This window comes from Brassica napus, chromosome A4 (genome assembly GCF_020379485.1).
Source record: "Brassica napus cultivar Da-Ae chromosome A4, Da-Ae, whole genome shotgun sequence".
Lineage (NCBI taxonomy): Eukaryota > Viridiplantae > Streptophyta > Magnoliopsida > Brassicales > Brassicaceae > Brassica > Brassica napus.
In genome coordinates, this window is record NC_063437.1 from 14539025 (window position 1) to 14557800 (window position 18776).

An 18776-nucleotide genomic window follows, 5' to 3' on the forward strand; every position below is an offset into this window, starting at 1 on the left:
AACTTTCAAAATATTTTGGCAATTAAAATAATGAATGTAAGATTTAAAATCCGCTATGTAATTTGTTATTTGAATATCACAACAACAAATTACATAGCGGTAGAGTTTAGTTTTTTTTAGCTTTAAGTTTTGAGATTATTTTTTAGTGTTTAGGGTTGGTAGAGTTTTAGGGTTAGATGGGATTTATAGTTAGGTTTAGGTAGGGTTTAGGTAGGGTTTAGGGTTAGGTTTAGGGTTAGCAAGGTTTAGGGTTAGGTAGGGTTTAGGGTTAGAAAGGGTTTATGGTTAGATAGGGTTTAGGGTTAGGCATGGTTTAGGGTTAGGTAGGGTTTAGGGTTAGGCAGGGTTTAGGGTTATGTAGGGTTTAGGGTTAGAAAGGGTTTAGGATCCTCCCTTTCTTCTGAAAAAAGAGAAGGAAAAGGAGCTTCTTCGGCAAAATAGCCCCGTAACTTCGGGAGAAAGGGGGCCTCCTCACAAAGGGGGTCGCAGTGACCAGACCCGGACGACTTTTTATCAAAAATATAGGTCTCCGCAAAGTCGTAAGATTCCACTGGTTTCTGCTGCTTTGGTTATTGCTGCTGGATTGGCTGTTGGGCTTGCTTGTATTGGACTCCGGTCTGGTCCGGTATGGAATGAACTTATAACCATGAAATCGACTCGATCATCAGATTATAAATTATAAGTTCATAAATTACTTGAAAAGGCTTTTTTTCAATATAAAGGGTTAGAAAGAGTTTAGGATTAGGTAGGGTTTTGGGTTAGAAAAGGTTTAGGGTTAGGAAGGGGTTTAGGGTTAGAAAGGATCAAGGGTTAGTAGGGTTTAGGACTAGTAGGGTTTAGGGTAAGGTAGGGTTTAGGGTTAGTAGGGTTTAGGGCTAGTAGGGTTTAGGGTTAGGTAGGGTTTAGGGTTAGAAAGGGTTTAGGGTAGGTAGGGCTTAGGATTAGAAAGGGTTTTTAGGGTTAGGTAGGGTTTAGGGTTAGAAAGGGTTTAGGGTTAGAAAGGGTTTAGGGCTAGGTAGGTTTTAGGGTTAGAAAGGGTTTAGGGTTAGTAGGGTTTAGGGCTAGGTAGGGTTTAGGGTTAGAAAGGGTTTAGGGTTAGTAGGGTTTAGGGTTAGGTAGGGTTTAGGGTTAGAAAGGGTTTAGGGTTAGGTAGGGTTTAGGGTTAGTAGGGTTAAGGGTTAGAAAGGGTTTAGGGTTAAGTAGGGTTTAGGGTTAGGAATGGCTTAGGTTTAGGCGTGGTTTAGGGTTAGGCATGGTTTAGGGTTAGAAAGGGTTTAGGGTTAGGTAGGGTTTAGGGTTAGGTAGGGTTTAGGGTTAGAAATGGTTTAGGGTTAGGCAGGATTTTAGGGTTAGGTAGGGTTTAGGGTTAGAAAGAGTTTAGGGTTAATAGGATTTAGGGTTAGGAAAGGGTTTAGGGTTAGGAAGGGTTTAGGGTTAAGATTGGTTTAGGGTTTGGCTGGGTTTAGGGTTACAAAGGGTTTAGGGTTAGGCAGGGTTTAGGGTTATGTAGGGTTTAGGATTAGGTAGGGTTTAGGGTTAGAAAGGGGTTAGGGTTAGGGTTAGGTAGGGTTTAGAGTTAGGCAGGGTTTAGGGTTAGGTCTCCGCAAAGTCGTATGACTCCACTGGTTTCTGCTGCTTTGGTTATTGCTGCTGGATTGGCTGTTGGGCTGCTTCTATTGGACTCCGGTCTGGTCTGGTATGGAATGAACTTATAACCATGAGATCGACTCCATCATCAGATTATAGATTATAAATTCATAAATTACTTGAAAAAACTTTTTTTTCAATATAAAGGGTTAGAAAAGGTTTAGGATTAGGTAGGGTTTTGGGTTAGAAAGAGTTTAGGGTTAGAAAGGGGTTTAGGGTTAGGCAGGGTTTAGGATTAGGCAGGGTTAAAGGTTAGGTAGGGTTTAAGGTTAGAAAAGGTCAAGGGTTAGTAGGGTTTAGGGCTAGTAGGGTTTAGGCTTAGATAGGGTTTAGGGTTAGAAAGAGTTTAGGGTAGGTAGGGTTTAGGATTATGTAGGGTTTAGGGTTAGAAAGGGTTTAGGGTTAGGTAGGATTTAGAGTTAGAAAGGGTTTAGGGTTAGGTAGGGTTTAGGGTTAGTAGGGTTTAGGGCTAGGTAGGGTTTAGGGTTAGAAAGGGTTTAAGGTTAGTAGGGTTTAGGGCTAGGTAGGGTTTAGGGTTAAAAAGGGTTTAGGGTTAGTAGGGTTTAGGGTTAGGTAGGGTTTAGGGTTAGGTAGAGTTTAGGGTTAGTAGGGTTAAAGGTTAGAAAGGGTTTAGGGTTAAATAGGGTTTAGGGTTAGAAATGGTTCAGGATTAGGCATGGTTTAGGGTTAAGTAGGGTTTAGGGTTTAGGATTAGAAAGGGTTTAGGGTTAGGCAGGGTTTAGGGTTAAGTAGGGTTTAAGGTTAGAAAGGGTTCAGGGTTAGTAGGGTTTAGGGTTAGAAAGGATTTAGGTTAGGAAGGGTTTAGGGTTAAGAATGGTTTAGGGTTTGACAGAGTTTAGGGTTAGAAAGGGTTTAGGGTTAGACAGGGTTTAGGGTTATGTAGGGTTTAGGGTTAGAAAAGGGTTAGGGTTAGGCAGGGTTTAGGGTTAGAAAGGAGTTATGACTAATTTGCATAAATAACCTTAAACGCATACAAACTTTAAGACTAATCATGTTTAGATAACAAGATAAACAGTAAATATTCAAAATTCAAAAACGAAGAGCATAAAAGATAAATATTATTAGTACACTATATAATACTCTTTCCGTTTCTAAAAGATTTATATTCTTGAGAAAATTTTTGTTTCAAAAAGATATATATTTAATATTTCTAATGTAATTTTTGTTGATTAATTAAAAATTGTGAAGTTCAAAAATATTAATTGTATTTCTTAAAATCTTATTAGTTTTAAAATATATGAAATATAAAATTACAAAAAACTATGCAGCTTAATTTTAATATGTTTTATTAAAAATTCAAAAACATAAATTTTTTAACAAAGGAGAGAGTAATACATTAAAATATATGTAAATATTTGTTAATCTATCAATTTGTGAGCATTAAAGATGAAAAAAAAAATTAATTTAGTCACAAACATCCATCCTAATATTTATATAAAGGTTTAAAAACCAACTTAAACTAAGTATGTATAATAAAAATTAATCAAAAACATGTGGCAGGAAAATTATCACTCACTCAATAAAATTTTAATTCAATAACTTCATAGACATTCTTCAAAAAAATTTTTAAAAAAGAATACAAAAATATTTATACATAATATTAGGCAAACGGATTTATGGCAAAAAAATTTAAACTACATTTCTGATGTTTAGTGTGTTATAATTTGTGTGTTTGATATATTATTCCAATTAAAACGCAGTTAGATGGCCAAAGCGAATCGAACTCAAGTGAGAGAAATTTCAGCCAGAACTTCTTTACCAATTGAACCAATGCGGTTCGAAAATAGTAAATCTACTTTAATAATCCAAAATATGTGTTAAAGAGGGGAAATTAAAATTCATATTCCAAAAATACATCAAACAAAAAAAGATCAAATGTTTTTTTTTGTGGAAATATTCTGTCAAGCCGATGAAAAAATAGAACAATTTTTTTAAAAAAAAATATTCAATACAAATTCGAAAAAATTTATTTTTTTTTTTTTAAAATAATCAATACTATTAAATTAGGAACATGACCTATTGATAATGGTTATGTCCAACAATTAATTTTCTTTATTTAAAGAGCCTTTTATTATCCTTTATGTATAACTGTATCAAATTAAATAACCGTAAATGCCTTTTATGAATCAATATATATTTGTAACTTCATGTCCACAATTCTCAGCTCTCACCACTTATTTCCCGTATGGCTGCTTTGCGTATACATAATACGGACAGATATATATATACAACAATTATTCTTTCCTTTTGGGTTTTTAACAGATGTAGATTGTTAACTATAATATTATTCTATTATACCAAAATTATGATTGAAAACTGTTACATGTTATTCGGTTCCGTTTGCTATATAAGTATTCCACCCAAATTATTTATGTATGTTATTTAATAATCTGAACCTTTTTCTGAGAATTTCAACCTTTTATTTGATTAATATAACATGTTACTCTATATAATTATTTATATATGCAGTTACATTATTGATACATCTTTCTAAAATGATATGTTAATTACTCATTATAGTTACGACTATAAATATAATAACTGAATATATTAAAATATTAAAAATATATTTTTCAATAATTTTTTTTCACCTTTTCTAAATAAAAATAAATAAAAACGTATTTGAAAATTAAATTCAAATACATTTTCAAAATTTAAAAAATTATATTCATCTGTTTATATAAATATTCATCTGTTTATATAAAGATTCATCTACTCTAAATATTAATCTATTTATATAAATATTTATTCTATTAAATTAGAATCATGACCACTTTATATAAGTATAGTCCAACAATAAAAATTCATGAATCAATTAAGATAAATAATAAATATAAATAGTTGTTTATAAGAAAATTTAAATGATTTAATCTATCTACTCTATTAAATAGGAACATTATATTATTATAGAAGTATTACTTATAAATTATATTCTATGGGTTTTAGTTTAATGGATTTTAAATAGGTTATTCGATTAAAAATATTTATTAAATGTGATTTTACTTAAAGTTAGTGAAGACCATTTACACACACACATATATATATATATATATATATATTTAACAAAATATATTAAAAGTTATTTTTTCAAATATTTTTCAAAGATTTTGTTTGGCTTTCGGTGTAGGTTGGATTTGATATTGATTTTCGGATATCACTTTAAAAACCTTTCGAGTATATAGACCAAACTTAATAATGAGACTTTGATTTTCGGGTGGATTTCGAGTCTGCGTTTTTGGATACAAATATTCTTAATTAATTATGTTAGGTAACTATAAGAAAATATAATATGTTGCCAAACTTTAGGAATATATTTTAAAAATAATTTCTGAAATACATATGACATAAGTGTATGATTATGCAACTTGACATATTTAATATAGTTATCAAAAAATATGTTAAATTAAATTAATATTAAATAAAAATATGATTACAAAAAATAACACAAGTTTAAAAATTAAATTATAAAAAATTATATATATATACCCGCCCTTTTGAAAGGGCGGGTCAGAATCTAGTAAACCTAGTTAATATGGAACAAGCTTTTAGAATGTGTTGTGAGAGTTTGAATAGAAGTGGTGACGACTACTCATTACACTCTCCAATTTTGGATCTCCACGCCGATAAAGCCAAAACCCGCCACGAGAAAGCTTCCACAACCAAAGCAAAGCAAAGCAACCTTCTTTATTTTCCCCTACTCCGAGATTTCTAAAGCACCATTTTGTCCACAAATCACACTAAACCCTAAAAAAAAAGACCACTCTTTTAGTTCTTTTGACATCCCTTTTCATAGTCTTCTTACATTCCCCGATTTTTCGAAAGTGATCCTCTTTTGATTTTGATTCCTTTTTTAAATCTTTCTGCAATGATTCCTTATTTTGAATCAATGCTTGGTGGATTGGATTCTATTATAAAAGCCGAGAGTGGAGGTTTGGGTCTTTTCCTCAGTGAACGATGGGTGCTCTCAGAAGAAGCGTTGGTCTGATCGATTCAAAGGGTTGCTCCAAATTGTTTCCTGTATCACAGTCTCCTCCTCCTTCTCTTCCTATGTCTCAGCCCAATGGACCCTTCTCTTCCCTTGTCATTTGCGTCACTGGTTTGTCCAAAGGTCCAGTCTTTGTCCCTTTTTAATTTGGTTCTGTGATTCTAAATTGGGTTTTAATGTTTCATCACACAAAAAAGTCTGTAGATTCTAAATTGGGTTTTATATTTTAGAAAATTGGATTTTGATTTTGATTGGTGATAATGTTGCAGAAGCAAGGACACAAGTAAAGGAAGCGACAGTGAGACTGGGAGGCGAGTACAGTCCCCACCTTCACCTGCAATGCACCCATTTGGTTGTCCACATATCCTTTTTTTTTCATTTTATTATTGCAATAATGTTTGTTGGTGCCCTTCTAAACTTTTCTTTGAGAAGAGTTTTAATTAGTTGATTGCATTTTACTTGGGATGCTTAACGATATCTTACAGCTCATGTGGGCGTAAGTTTGAGCACACTTTGAAACATGGGGCAAGAAATGGTCTCTTTGTTGTTACACTTGGCTGGTTTGTTGATAGCGTCAAGAGAAACCGTAAGTTTGCTTTAACTATTTGTTTTTTTTCTGCTTCAGTAAAGTAACCTTCTAGTTAGGAGTCTTAAAAAGGTTTGTATTGTGTAATATTTGTAGTCAGGATGAGCGAATCACTTTATAAAGTCAAACAACTTGGACAAAATAGTGAAGAGCTGACATGTGTTTTTGATCTCGAACCTGTTTGTCGTCCTCGTACAATCCAGCAAGCTGTGCATTCTGGCAAATCAACGAAGCCCCCTCACCAAGTATCTTCTTCTGGAACAGAGAGTGAAGACATGACTCTTTCCCACCATTCCATCTTTGTCGATTCAGACATTTCTGATGAACTCCGACTTAAGGTAACCTCATTGTTTGTTTTCAACAGGCTCCACAATATTTTTGCTTTTGAATCTCGTTAATTAGATATTGTTGTGTTGTTTAGGTGTTGAAGGTTGCTGGAGATCAAGGAGCAAAGGTCATAGATTCATGGTTTATTGGTTGCAATGCAAGTCTTGTAGTGTGTGAAGGTGGTGCTTCTGTCCAGAAATATCTTGGCCATATCAACACCATTGTCTCTGTGAGTTCTTCTTTATGTCAATATTGTATAACTGTATTCTATGTAAACGCTACTTGCTGACTTATACATGCTTGCTTTGTTGTATGTTTCCATCAGCCACTATGGGTTTTGAAAACAGTGGAGAGGCATCGGCAAAGACTCGTTCACATGTCACCTGATTTAGCCAGACAGTTAGGATTAATGCTTGAAAATCTTGAAGATGGTGGTGCTGAAAAGGAGGCTCTTAATATTACCGAGGAAGGCAATTCTCAAGACGTTGTTTCTAAAATCAGAAGTAAATCAAAACAAGTGAGGAAAGAGACTGTAAATTTAGCTAAAACTGGGGTTAGGAGACGACGTGCTCGCCATATGCAGGTAACAATTGAGAATCTCTTTTTTTTTTATTCATTCCCTAAAGTGTGAAGATTCTGAATTTGGATGTTTGTTTCTCTGTTTTGGGATGTGATAGACTTGTCAAAACCCAATAAGACGCATAACACAGAACAACCTGCTGGAGAATATTTGCTGGACAATATCTGAAGCAGCTGCAACTGCCACTGTTTTCACTGATTCTTCTTGCACTAGCAGCAGCGGTTACATCACTGAACCACCTCAGTCTTCTGTTGCAGAGGAAGGGAAAGATCCAGTAGCTTCTTTTTCAAACTCGACCAGAGCACTCACCGAGAGGTACCTTTCCTTGCTCTTTTTCTCCATTCTTTAGTTTTGCATGTAGCATCATGATTCACAGAAGAAGTTAAATTGCTTCCAGTGATAAGCCTTAGTGCTGTGGTCAAACTATGTTTATTTACTGGTGCAGCGAGAAGACAGAAGTGATATTTAAAGACAGCTTCCTTACAATTCTATATCCAGCTGATCGGTTCTCTGAGATGGGGCCTTCTTCACGGACTTATTTCAGTGATAACGGTTTCACTTGCCTCCAAATCTTAGACTATATTCACACATTTTATCAGGTAATGGCTTCCCCTGATGATTTAGGGCTAAGTCATTGTATTCTTCAGAATCACTCACTTCCTTAGTTAGGAACTTATGAGTGATTCATAGTAAAATCTATAGATTTATTATCCTCTCTAGTAATAATCCGTCTGGAGAGGTGTGTTTATGACTGTAGATTTGTATATGTCCGTTACCCCCCTTATAAATCACATGCTTCTTGCTTGCTTGTACTGATTTTGCAGGAGAACTTGCCGGATAATGAGATAGAGCTCGCCATTCACACTGATTCAAGGCATGCCGACCGTCTCAGAACAGCTTATTGCAACAAAGAGGAATCAGATGATGGATACATGGTTTTCACAAGATTAGAGTTACTAGGAAGCAGGAAAAGTTTTGAAATGCTTAAGCGTGTGAATGGAGAGAACAACAGTAATGTTTATGAGCTCATGATTAGAGCTTGAAACTAGACAAAATGTCTTTGAATCATGTATCCAATACTTGATTGAATCTAACAGATTTACAAAATATGATAATTTGCAGAAGAAACGGGTATTTGCATCTATAAAGTGAAACTGTATAAAGCATAGAGAATCAACAAAAACATCATATAAAAGCCCCACAAAAAGATAACGTAAGAGGTGTATAGTTGATCCTCTGATGCTACAAAATGTTATTTTCTGAACAAACCTAAAACATTTTTGCTTTTTTTTCTTACTTTTTCACTTTCAGCTACTCTCTTTCTCTTCCCATGTACAGAACAGATACAACAAAAATGAATAGCATTCGGCCACATCTTTCCTTATATGATGACTCTAAGGAGACCAGCTTGAGGCTCGGAATAGTCAAGGCCTTCTCCTTCAAGAAGGTAGCGCTGAACAGCAACAGGGAGTCTAGCAGGTGTGCGGGAGCCCCTAGTGTGGTGGCCAGTCCCTACACATATGTAAACCTGAAGCCTCTCTTGTGTTGCTCGAGCTGTGCTCCTCAGCACGCTCAGCTCCTGCTTCAACACCTGAAGTGCTTCACTCACATGTAACCCGTGCAAGTCTATCATTCTCTCGCTCCCCCCTTGACCCACTGGGTTCCTGTTATTATTTATTTGCTCATAAGGTACAGAGATAGCCAAAATAATAGTTTGTAATAGAAGTGAAACCTCTGACGGTAAATGGCTTCTTGAGCTTTCTCATGAGCAGCCTTCATCTGCAAGTTATGCAACTGTCCCTTGGCACTTAGGTCTTTAGCCAAAGCCTTATTGCCAACAAGGTATGCTTGTCGTGCCTAGAAGAAACATAGAATAGTGAGCATACAGGATAAATAAGGCTGGACAATAAAAGTGATCACCCTCAAGATTACAAAAAGAGAGACAAGTATATATTTTATACCTGTTCAAAGTATACATTCCTTAGACGTGCGTAGTCACGTGCTTCCTCGCGATACCCAGAATACATATTCCCAACTGCGTCCCCGGTCTCAAGCCAGACAGGAGCAGGTCGATTTGGCAGCTTATCAGAATATATACTCCTCTTGTAAGCAGCACCAGGCAAGGGTTGAGAATTTCTGCTGGAGCCAATAGATGAGGAGTCTGCTCGTTCATATTTCCACATACCAGAGTCCTGGGATGCTAACTTCTTCACAGCAGAGGCATAGTCGATTGAACCAGGTTGAGAAACTGATGAGGAGAAAAACATGTTGTTGTCGTTTTGCTGCCCCTGAGGGCTAAGGGAAGGAAAATCCATGGGAGTAAGATTAGGAGCAGCAAAACTCTTAGGGCTCAACTTCTGATTCATGCCACCACCATCCACTTGTAGCTACAGACAAAACATAACAAACCAGATCACTAAATATAAAACAGATGATAACAACTAGATTGAGTAAGAGAATATACCTCGAGCTGAGTAAGCATCTCAATAGTGGAGTGCAAATCACAGCCGTTAGCAAAATACACTTGTGCTAGACTTTCAGCAGCAAATCCAGGGAACTGAGATGCAAGATAATCCACTGGGTCCACCTCCATTTCCCCTACGTTGTCTCTTGAGTTCCTACCAAAAGGGTTTCTTTCCCTCTCAGAAGAAGGAAACTGTTCAGCTTCGTCCAAGGACAAGGCAGCTAGTGAGAAACTCTCAGAATCATCATAGGAACTGTCATCTAGAGTCATCAACTTGAAGTCTGGTGTAATGTCATCAGGAAGTTGGTTACTCCAGAACTGACTCGCTTCATCATCTGAATGGCGTGATGCAGATGATTCAGCTACAAGTCTTGATGATGAAGGAGAGCGTAGAGTAAATGGAACAAACTCAGCAGCATGAGGGTTCAAAGTTGTTGTTGGTGGTTTGGTACTCTTTGGAACACTTGGCTGGGTGGTGAAGCTCATTTCTTTTCTTTTTTTTTTTTTAAATCCAAAACCTGCAAAAAGAAAACACTTGTCTTTTATCACACACACACACACTTTCAGTTTCAGTGGCATTGCAGCCTTTTATGCAATTTTTAAAAAAATCTCAGTTCCGTAGCAGACAGAACACAGTAAAAGCTAAAATTTAATGCTACACCTTTTAACTCTAGGAAATTAGCCTAATCCATAAATATCAGAAGAAAAAAAAAAACAAATCATAATATGTTTCAAGAGATTCTTTGAGATTTAGGATTAAAAGGAGACCAAGAAAGCTAGCAATTTCTCCGAATCTCTTTGCGGAGTGGATCCATGGGAAGAGATACGAGATAAACAGTAAGATAGATAGATAGAGAGAGAACTTTAGAGGTTTTGTGGCTTACCTAGGGATTCGAGATTTTGGGTAAGCGTCGTCGTCGTCTTTCTATAATCTCTCTCTCTCACTCTCTGAATATATTTGTTTTGGACCAAAGCTAATAACACTTCCACCAACCACAAGATCTATTAAAACCAACTAGACACACCCAACCTTGCACCTCTTTTGACCCCTTTTTCTTCATAAAGCTAGAATTAACTCATCAAACTAAATTTATTACTATACTAGGATCGGCCCGTCCTCGGACGGGATATTAGTTAATTTGATATTCAATAAATGTTCGAGTTGAAATTTTTTTAAGATTCAAAAATTTAGTTATCTGTTATGTGTTACTTATTAGTATGCGGTGATATAGTTGTTTTTCGATTATTTTTGCTTTGATATTGTATCAAATTAACTAATTGTCCAACTCATAATTATAGATATACAAATGTGGATTTGTGATAAAGTTTGATGACAATACTGTTTTTTTTTTAATTCTTATTCATAGTAGAATGTGTATGTGTCAGAAAAAGGTCTATAACAACTTTTATGTTTTTGCGTATGGATTTTAAATATATATTATTTTGTATAATGCATACTTGCTTTACAACATTTGCTTGTAGATTAAAAAAAACTGTTTTCTATATTTTTAAAAGAGAAAATATTTAGTCTAGAATATAACATGGACATATGTATTGACTATATATAGAAGTTGGGTGTTATTTTAAAATGACATATCTATAGAGGTTTTTTAACCATTATTTCACTGGCACAAAACATTTAGAACTGTAAATACCTTCTTTTAAAAGCAAAACTAATAAAAGCGTGTACAACAAATGTATTTTGATATATATTATATGCATTAAGTTATAAAGGTTAGAAATATTGCAAAACTGTTTGGAGCAAAGTTTTTAACTTCACGATCTTCATCTTGACGTCAGTTCAGTATCGGCCCTGGCCACAAGCACAAGAAGCATGAGCTTCCAGCCGACACGATAATAAGTATTTTCGCGGCTATATATTGATAAAAAGTGACTTTAACCTAGTGGTTCTAAGAGAAATTACCAGTGCTAGAGGTGTTGGGTTCAATTACCCCTGATTGCATTCATTTATTTTGGCCTCAAATATAAAATGGAACATGTGTCACTCTCATAACGCACGACTTGATGACGTGGCATCACAGGAGAGAAACGAACATATTTATATATTTATAAAAAGTGACTTTAGCCTATTGGTTCTAAGAGAAATTACCAGTGTTAGAGGTGATGGGTTCAATTACCCCTGATTGCATTCATTTATTTTGGCCTCAAATATAAAATGGAACATGTGTCACTCTCATAACGCACGACTTGATGACGTGGCATCACATGAGAGAAGCGAACATATTTATATATATATAGATTATATATTTTTTTAATATTTCAATATCTATTTCAAAAATCTATTTTATTAAAATAAACAAAATTTTAGTTTTAATTTACGTGTTATTTACAATTTGTACCTATTAGAAATATTTAAATTCTTAAATATTTATTAAAAATAATAATAAAATAAAATTCTAACTAGTTTACTCATCGTTTTATTTTATTTTAAATATAAATATATACTTCATTTTATATAAAATATGATAAAAAAAATTATAACATTCTCTTTAAAAAATTTAATCATTTTCTACAAATAATACATTAAATGCTTTCACAAAATTTTGTGTGGTTTTTAAAACATTTCACAAAGTTTTAAATGCTTTCAAAAAATTTCAGAAACTAAAATAAAGATTTCGTAAAGGTGAATTTGATCTCTCAAATTAGGATTGTAACCCGGGTTTATAGCTGTGATCTATCAACCTAAAAACAAACAAACTAACCAATCCTAATTCAACATCAGATAATATGATAGGTGAAAAGAAACTGGTATGGGAGAAAAAATTATAGTACAATGCATTGTATTTTTTTTTGAGTTGTAAACGTGAACACAACAATGACAATCCTTACCATTTAACAACAAGGCATATCGTTTCGTGACGATACATGGCTATTTAGGATCAGTAAATCCATGAAAATCATGCAAAATGCCAAGCAATTTTCTTATTGACATTTTTTTAAGGTTGTGATTTTCTGATTTTCTTACTAAGAGAAAAATGTATTCACATTTTCCAGTTAATACATATATTAGTTGGTAGAAACAAATAATTTTCTTACTAATTTCCGCAAACAAGGATTTTCGTGTTTCAACGAGAATAAACACACTTCATTTTAGTGGTTGGACTTGGTTGACCGGGTAACCAAGTGATTTGGAAGGTGTATGTTATTCTGGCATCGGAGTTAAAAGTTTTACTTAATAACAATTACTTTATATTATTTGTACATGAACCTTCTTTTTTTTTTTTTTTGTAAAAGTGTACATGCATCTTGTGTACCATGTATTTCTTAATTATAGAACTAGGAGAAATAACACCACCTTTCCATCCCAAAATTTATGGAAGAAGGCTCTTAGAACTAAATATAAGAAGTGCATATATAGAAATATCAATGCTTAATAATTAATATGAAAACTGATGTATTTCAAACCCCATTGTTCTGCTTTGCCCTGGATTCCTTGTAAAGGAGAGAATCTGAATAAGCGATGTTCACTCTTTTTTGGCCTTTACGGTGATGTCTAATGATTCTTTTATCCACAAACTTCTTTGTTTCTTTGTTGTTACTATTACGCTCCTTTGTCTCAACTTCTTGGATAGACTCCAAAACCTTTACTACGTCAGACATTGTTGGTCTATACTTGGGATTTTGGCTAAGACACTTGAAGGCTAAGGCAGCTGCTGCCTGAGCTGCCTCAGTTTTGTACTGGCATTCGAGCCTTGGATCGATTATCCGATCTAGCTTTCTTTGGTCCCTCAACATTGGACGCGCCCATTCCACGAGGCTTTGTTCCCTTCGTGCCCGGGTAGTGTCCACTGACCGTTTCCCTGTTATCAGTTCCAACAGAACGACTCCAAAACTGTAGACGTCATTCATTGTCGTCAAGTGACCTATCACATAAATAAACCATCACAACAAATCTCAAGGGATATCTGTTATATGGTAAAACATTTCTCAACTTCAACAAAAATGTTACCAGTCATTATATATTCAGGTGCAGCATAACCTTGCGTTCCCATCACTCGAGTTGTTACATGTGTATGTTCTCCTTCAGGTCCATCTTTGGCTAGGCCAAAATCAGATAATTTTGCGTTATAGTTCTGCGAAATTCACAAAATGAATCAAATCAGTAATTTAATTTATAGTGCTTATAGTATGAGAAAGGGAAAAAAACTCACGCAGTCTAACAATATGTTGGAGGTTTTGAAGTCTCGGTAGATGACAGGTTTCTCTGCTTCATGGAGAAAAGCTAAGCCTTTAGCGGCTCCAAGGGCTATCTTCATCCTTATTCCCCATGCCATTGCTACACTGTTTCCTGTTCCAACGTAAAAATATTATTCAAATGCTGTTTAAATTTTAATGTAGTATATATATATATTATTATATTTTGTAAATGAAAAGTAAAGTAAAATTTGAAGAAGTCATTGTGAAGCATGTATTTTTTCCATCAAACTGTTTTGGCTTGCTTCCTCAATAACCAAATGTAGTGCCAAAATTGCAAAGAACGAGAACATGTGGTTATTGACAAAAAATTACAAAACTCGTATACAAAATTTTCAATATGATATATATTATAAACCAATATTACAAAATTTGTGTATTACTCAATATGATATAATATTATATAGCTGTGCTATATAATATGTTATTGAATCTTTTTATACGAAATTTGTAATCTTGGTTTAAAATTTATATGTTGTTTTGAAACAAATATGTTCTTAAAAATTTCGCAAATCCATAGTTTTAAAATAAACACTTTTGATAATGAGCCGACATATATGAAATGCCTTTATTTTGTGAGTAAATAACAAATGTATGGTCCTTTAGTGGTATTACTCATATTTTTTAGTGGTCATTCAAAACTGTCATCAAAGACTTGGGTGATTGTTTCTTAAGATTTAACCAAAAACTGAAACTCGGTTTAGGGGAAGTATAACAATAATGGGCACCTATTTTTTAACGAACTCATGTTAAAAGTGAAATGAATAACAACTCAACCAAGTTAATATGTACGAGGAAAGAGTTTAGTCGACAACGTACTTCTAAAGAGCTGATTCTCCAAGCTACCTCGAGGCATGTACTCATAAACAAGTACTCGTTGCTCTTCTTCACAACAAAATCCTATCAGCTTCACAAGATGTTTGTTACTTAGCTGCCCCAAAAAGATTATCTCCGCCTTCAAATTAAACAAAAAAGGAAGATCACCTAACGATATACAAAATTAATTAAAAGTCTGAAAGAGAAGTCAAAAAGTCTATTTAATGAAATGCTGAAATTTCAGCACAATGGACTTTGTCACCCTTAGAGGCTGAATTCCAAATTTATATATACATTTATTATTTATTCTTACTGAAACTAAACTAAAAATAATTCTAAAATTCGAAGTAAAATTCTAATGAGATAAATCCAGAAATCAATTTTACTTTTGTATTGTTTCATAAAATATCCATATATATATTATTGATAGCTAATTATGAAGGAGAACAGTTAATTTCAAATTTAAAAGAAGTATCTTTTCTTTTATGGGTAGAGACTTGAATCTAAATCGAGACATATTGAAATAGAGAGAAAAAGAGATATTATGTACCAGCCATTCTCTATGGCCTTGGTGACCATGGAGATCAAGTGCCTTAACAGCAACCGGTTGGGCTTCTAAACCCGGTTTAACCTTGTCATCAATGAACCCTTTGTAAACTGGCCCAAACCCTCCTTCTCCCAGCATGTTACTTCTTGAGAAATTATGCGTAATAACTCTCAGCTCAGACAAGGTGAACATACGAAGCTTTTGAGATGTGAAGGAGTTTGAGAGGTCATCCATGACCGACATGGGCGAGCTTGGATCACTTATGTCCGATAACGACAGCCTCTTGATCACCGGACAAGTTCTTATTTTCATTGCGTTGCCCCTCTCCTCTACTTCGTATCTACTCGCGTTCTTTGTCCTGTAACATCCTAAAAACAGAGATGTCAATGATGTCTTCTTGTTCTTGGTTACTGCCATTTTCTTCTTCTTCTTCTTCTTCTTCTTCTTCTTCTTCTTCTTCTTCTTCTTCTTCTTCTTCTTCTTCTTCTTCTTCTTCTTCTTCTTCTTCTTCTTCTTCTTCAACTTTTTGGAGAAAATGGAAGATAGATAGTGTTTTACTCTTTTTGATGTATCTTTTGTAGATTGCGTAGGTTTAGAAATTAAGGGTGTTTTAGTTAACCTACTTGTCTTCAAAGTCCTGTATTTATAGTGGTTGTTGTGTCTTATTCGTAGTGACTACCTTGGAACTTTCTAGGGACATATACTGTAAAGGTAATTAGTTTTTACGTTAGTTGTAGCACAGAAAGTATTCAATATTCTTGGGATATTGTATTTATTTATTAAAACTTCTGAACTGATATTATTTTTAGGAGAGACAATTCATTGTTCTCGTTATCTCCAACAATAAGATTCAGATGTTAGAAAATTACATTTTATTTTATCACATTTGTTTTCTAACTTCTAAACTGAACATTTTAGTTTAGTGGACGTAATAATGTTTGATTGTAGGTTCTTTCTAATGTACTTAGACTCATCTTTCAAAAGTCTACGCACTAACGAATATTTTGTTATATTTTCAATGAATTTTAAGGTCTACATTCCACTAATTCGATATCTTTATCAAAAGAATAATTTATAATAGTTTCTGTTGTTCTAATCATTTACCTAATTTTTATAATAATTTGGTACATATTTCCGGCTGGCTGTTATAGATTACGCACAAGGGAAGATATGATTCGCCTTGTTCAGAGGAGAATGAGATGATTAGGACATAATTGGATGTCCGTTGACTTTATTGCTTACGTGATAACAGTTTAATGAAGAGGTAACGAAGGGAACAAATCCGTCCCTTCTCTTGTTTAATGATCAATTAATATCAAAGGGTTGGTACTGGTTCTCAGGTACATAACATAACTTCCTGGCACAGGTTTTATATTGCACCGTTAGTTCTTTTACGGGCTTCCAACTTAATCAATTAGGTTATATTTCAAAATTTAATGCGGAAAGCCCAAGGAGTTATTCCAAACTATTTCGTCCATCTTAAGAAGTGAAATTTAATAAAATTCTTATAAAAAACGATTAGAAGTACATAGAAAAAAATAAGAGGATACATGATTTGACGAGATATCATTTAGTATTTTTGGACCAACCAAGAATTTTTTTTGCTTCGATTTTTTTATTAGATATCATCAAAATGATGAAAAGATAGAAAGAAAACGAGACACAAGTCTAACATGCTATTGGGAGACCTTAATAACGCAATTCTTACTAAAATATACAAGGGAGTTTTATTTATATGGAGATATAAAGTAAATGTTGAATATAAAACCGATAGAAATAACCAAGTGGTGGTAGCTTAATGGTAATTTTTTGGGGTTTGGTATTGGGTTCAATTTCTTCTGGAAACTAAGTTATCACTATTTAGTCAGTCTGGGTTTAGGCTTCGGTCTAAGTAGTTTACATGGCGGGCCGTAAGAAATGGTTGGTCCACCCCGTGACATTAGTCGGAAGGTATTCCAAACCCGGACTCGGTAGTCTGGTATGCTTTCGGGCTAATCCACTTTGTAGCACTAATTGCGTTCCTCCCGGAGCGACCGGATCATCCGATAGGACTTATAAAAAAAACTGATAGAAATGAGTTTAAAAAAAAGACGGGTAAAATTTTAACTATTGTCAAGTTTACGAATCCTACTCAACAAATGGAATATTAAGAACATTTAAAGTCATCTATATTTTTCCTTTATAAATATTTATCACTAGGTGATTTTCCCGTGCTCATGCACGGATATAAATATTTATAAAGTAAATATATTATAATAATTTATTTACATTATAATAATTTATTATTATTTTATTTTTAATTTAATTTTATTCTGTTATTTATATTGTAATCAATATACATGGTTTATTTTAAATAACATTACATTATTTTAATTAGACGTATTATTGTGGATATATAATATCTCGACTGTTTGATTATTATTTGGATATATTAGATAACATTTACTTTTTCGATTCAACTAAGATATTTTTATTTTACATATTAAAATTTTTATTACTTTTGTTATTTTCATGTAGTTTGATTTTTGTTTTAGATTTGTATATATATTTTAGTAAGTTTATGTATAATTTAGTATATGTTGTTTTGAGAATCAAAGAATAAAATTAACTGAAGTGTTGATCGATTCAAAGTTTCATAAATAAACATAACAATGATACTTAATTGTAATAGTTGGTTAATATATTTATAATATTATTTGAGAATTTTGTATTTATTTAGTAATATTTTGAGTCATCCATAATTTATATGTGTAAGAATATTACTATAAATGGAAATATATTATTTTTTATTTAATGTTTGACTTTGTATAAAAAATTGGATTGGTCTAGTTACTCATTTGTGGGTATATTGTGTTACATATATTCCGTCAAATTCAATATAACTATTTCTAATCTAATTCAACCAAATCATATTTATTGTATTCATTGCATTAGTTTGGTTTACATCTTAGATGTGTATATATATTTATGAATTGACTATTTGTAAATAGCCCAAGGACTATGTTAATTTTATAGGATTTAGAAGTTTGGTATTTGTAAATTTTCAAAAATAAAATTATAAAAATAAAGTGATGATAGGTACAAAATTGCATAAAAACATAATTAATACATTCTAAAAAGGAAGATTAATTCTTTACTTTAATAACAAGATTTTTTTTTAGACTTTCCTTTTTATGCAATCACATTGAATAAAAAATATTTTCGTTTTAAGTTTTATAAATATTTCTTTATCCTATATTTTATTTGAAAATATAAAAGAGAACATAAATAAAGAAAGATTATATTAAATTTTATTCATTAAAGATATCTTAGTTTATGTTATTTGAATTATTTTGTAATAATTTGAAAAATAGATTGATTTAAAGAAAATGCTTAATAATTTTAAAATATATATTATATTGTTTAAGATTATTTTTTTTTTAAAAAGAAGATTAGTTATTTACTTTAAAATCAAGATTATTTTGTGAACTTTCCTTATTATGAATTACACTATATATATAAAATATTTTTCGTTTTTTAAATTTATAAAATTTGTTTATTATATAGGTTATTTGAAAAAGGAAACCTAAATAAAAAAATAAAAAATAA

At 32.9% G+C, this 18776-nt stretch overlaps 3 protein-coding genes across 5 annotated transcripts; 1 reads left to right on the plus strand and 2 right to left on the minus strand.

Moving 5' to 3' along the window:
• Positions 1-5233: 5233 nt before the first annotated feature.
• Positions 5234-8274, plus strand: LOC106446787. Its single transcript, XM_048777769.1, has 9 exons — positions 5234-5776; positions 5923-6014; positions 6137-6239; positions 6336-6577; positions 6661-6795; positions 6892-7149; positions 7244-7461; positions 7592-7745; positions 7971-8274. Exons 1-9 carry the CDS (start codon positions 5623-5625, stop codon positions 8187-8189), a joined length of 1575 nt encoding a protein of 524 aa, XP_048633726.1. The 5' UTR covers positions 5234-5622; the 3' UTR covers positions 8190-8274.
• A 40-nt stretch (positions 8275-8314) lies between these two features.
• LOC106448677 (polyadenylate-binding protein-interacting protein 7-like) lies at positions 8315-10684 on the minus strand. Of its 3 annotated transcripts, none has more exons than XM_048777770.1 (5): positions 10495-10684; positions 9611-10128; positions 9108-9533; positions 8879-9003; positions 8315-8810 (listed from the first exon to the last, which is right to left on the minus strand). In XM_048777770.1, exons 2-5 carry the CDS (start codon positions 10094-10096, stop codon positions 8528-8530), a joined length of 1320 nt encoding a protein of 439 aa, XP_048633727.1. In that variant the 5' UTR covers positions 10097-10128; positions 10495-10684; the 3' UTR covers positions 8315-8527. The 3 variants fall into 3 exon arrangements, with proteins under 3 accessions (XP_048633727.1, XP_048633728.1, XP_048633729.1); XM_048777771.1 differs by having other exon boundaries at positions 10379-10506; XM_048777772.1 differs by lacking the exon at positions 10495-10684 and adding an exon at positions 10272-10291.
• A 2298-nt stretch (positions 10685-12982) lies between these two features.
• On the minus strand, positions 12983-15855 carry LOC106449978 (probable serine/threonine-protein kinase PBL12). Its single transcript, XM_013891635.3, has 5 exons — positions 15192-15855; positions 14645-14780; positions 13783-13919; positions 13581-13704; positions 12983-13494 (listed from the first exon to the last, which is right to left on the minus strand). Exons 1-5 carry the CDS (start codon positions 15603-15605, stop codon positions 13031-13033), a joined length of 1275 nt encoding a protein of 424 aa, XP_013747089.1. The 5' UTR covers positions 15606-15855; the 3' UTR covers positions 12983-13030.
• Between the last annotated feature and the right edge of the window lie 2921 nt (positions 15856-18776).

Coding starts and splice junctions, on each gene's coding strand:
- LOC106446787 (XM_048777769.1), top strand. CDS start 5,623: ATGGGTGCTCTCAGAAGAAGCGTTGGTCTGATCGATTCAAAGGGTTGC. Junction 6,796..6,891: donor ATATCAACACCATTGTCTCT/GTGAGTTCTTCT, acceptor TGTTTCCATCAG/CCACTATGGGTTTTGAAAAC. Junction 7,462..7,591: donor ACCAGAGCACTCACCGAGAG/GTACCTTTCCTT, acceptor TTACTGGTGCAG/CGAGAAGACAGAAGTGATAT.
- LOC106448677 (XM_048777770.1), bottom strand. CDS start 10,096: ATGAGCTTCACCACCCAGCCAAGTGTTCCAAAGAGTACCAAACCACCA. Junction 9,004..9,107: donor GGAATGTATACTTTGAACAG/GTATAAAATATA, acceptor TGTTTCTTCTAG/GCACGACAAGCATACCTTGT. Junction 8,811..8,878: donor GAAGCCATTTACCGTCAGAG/GTTTCACTTCTA, acceptor AAATAATAACAG/GAACCCAGTGGGTCAAGGGG.
- LOC106449978 (XM_013891635.3), bottom strand. CDS start 15,605: ATGGCAGTAACCAAGAACAAGAAGACATCATTGACATCTCTGTTTTTA. Junction 13,920..14,644: donor GGAGAATCAGCTCTTTAGAA/GTACGTTGTCGA, acceptor ACGTTGGAACAG/GAAACAGTGTAGCAATGGCA. Junction 13,705..13,782: donor CCAACATATTGTTAGACTGC/GTGAGTTTTTTT, acceptor TGAATTTCGCAG/AACTATAACGCAAAATTATC.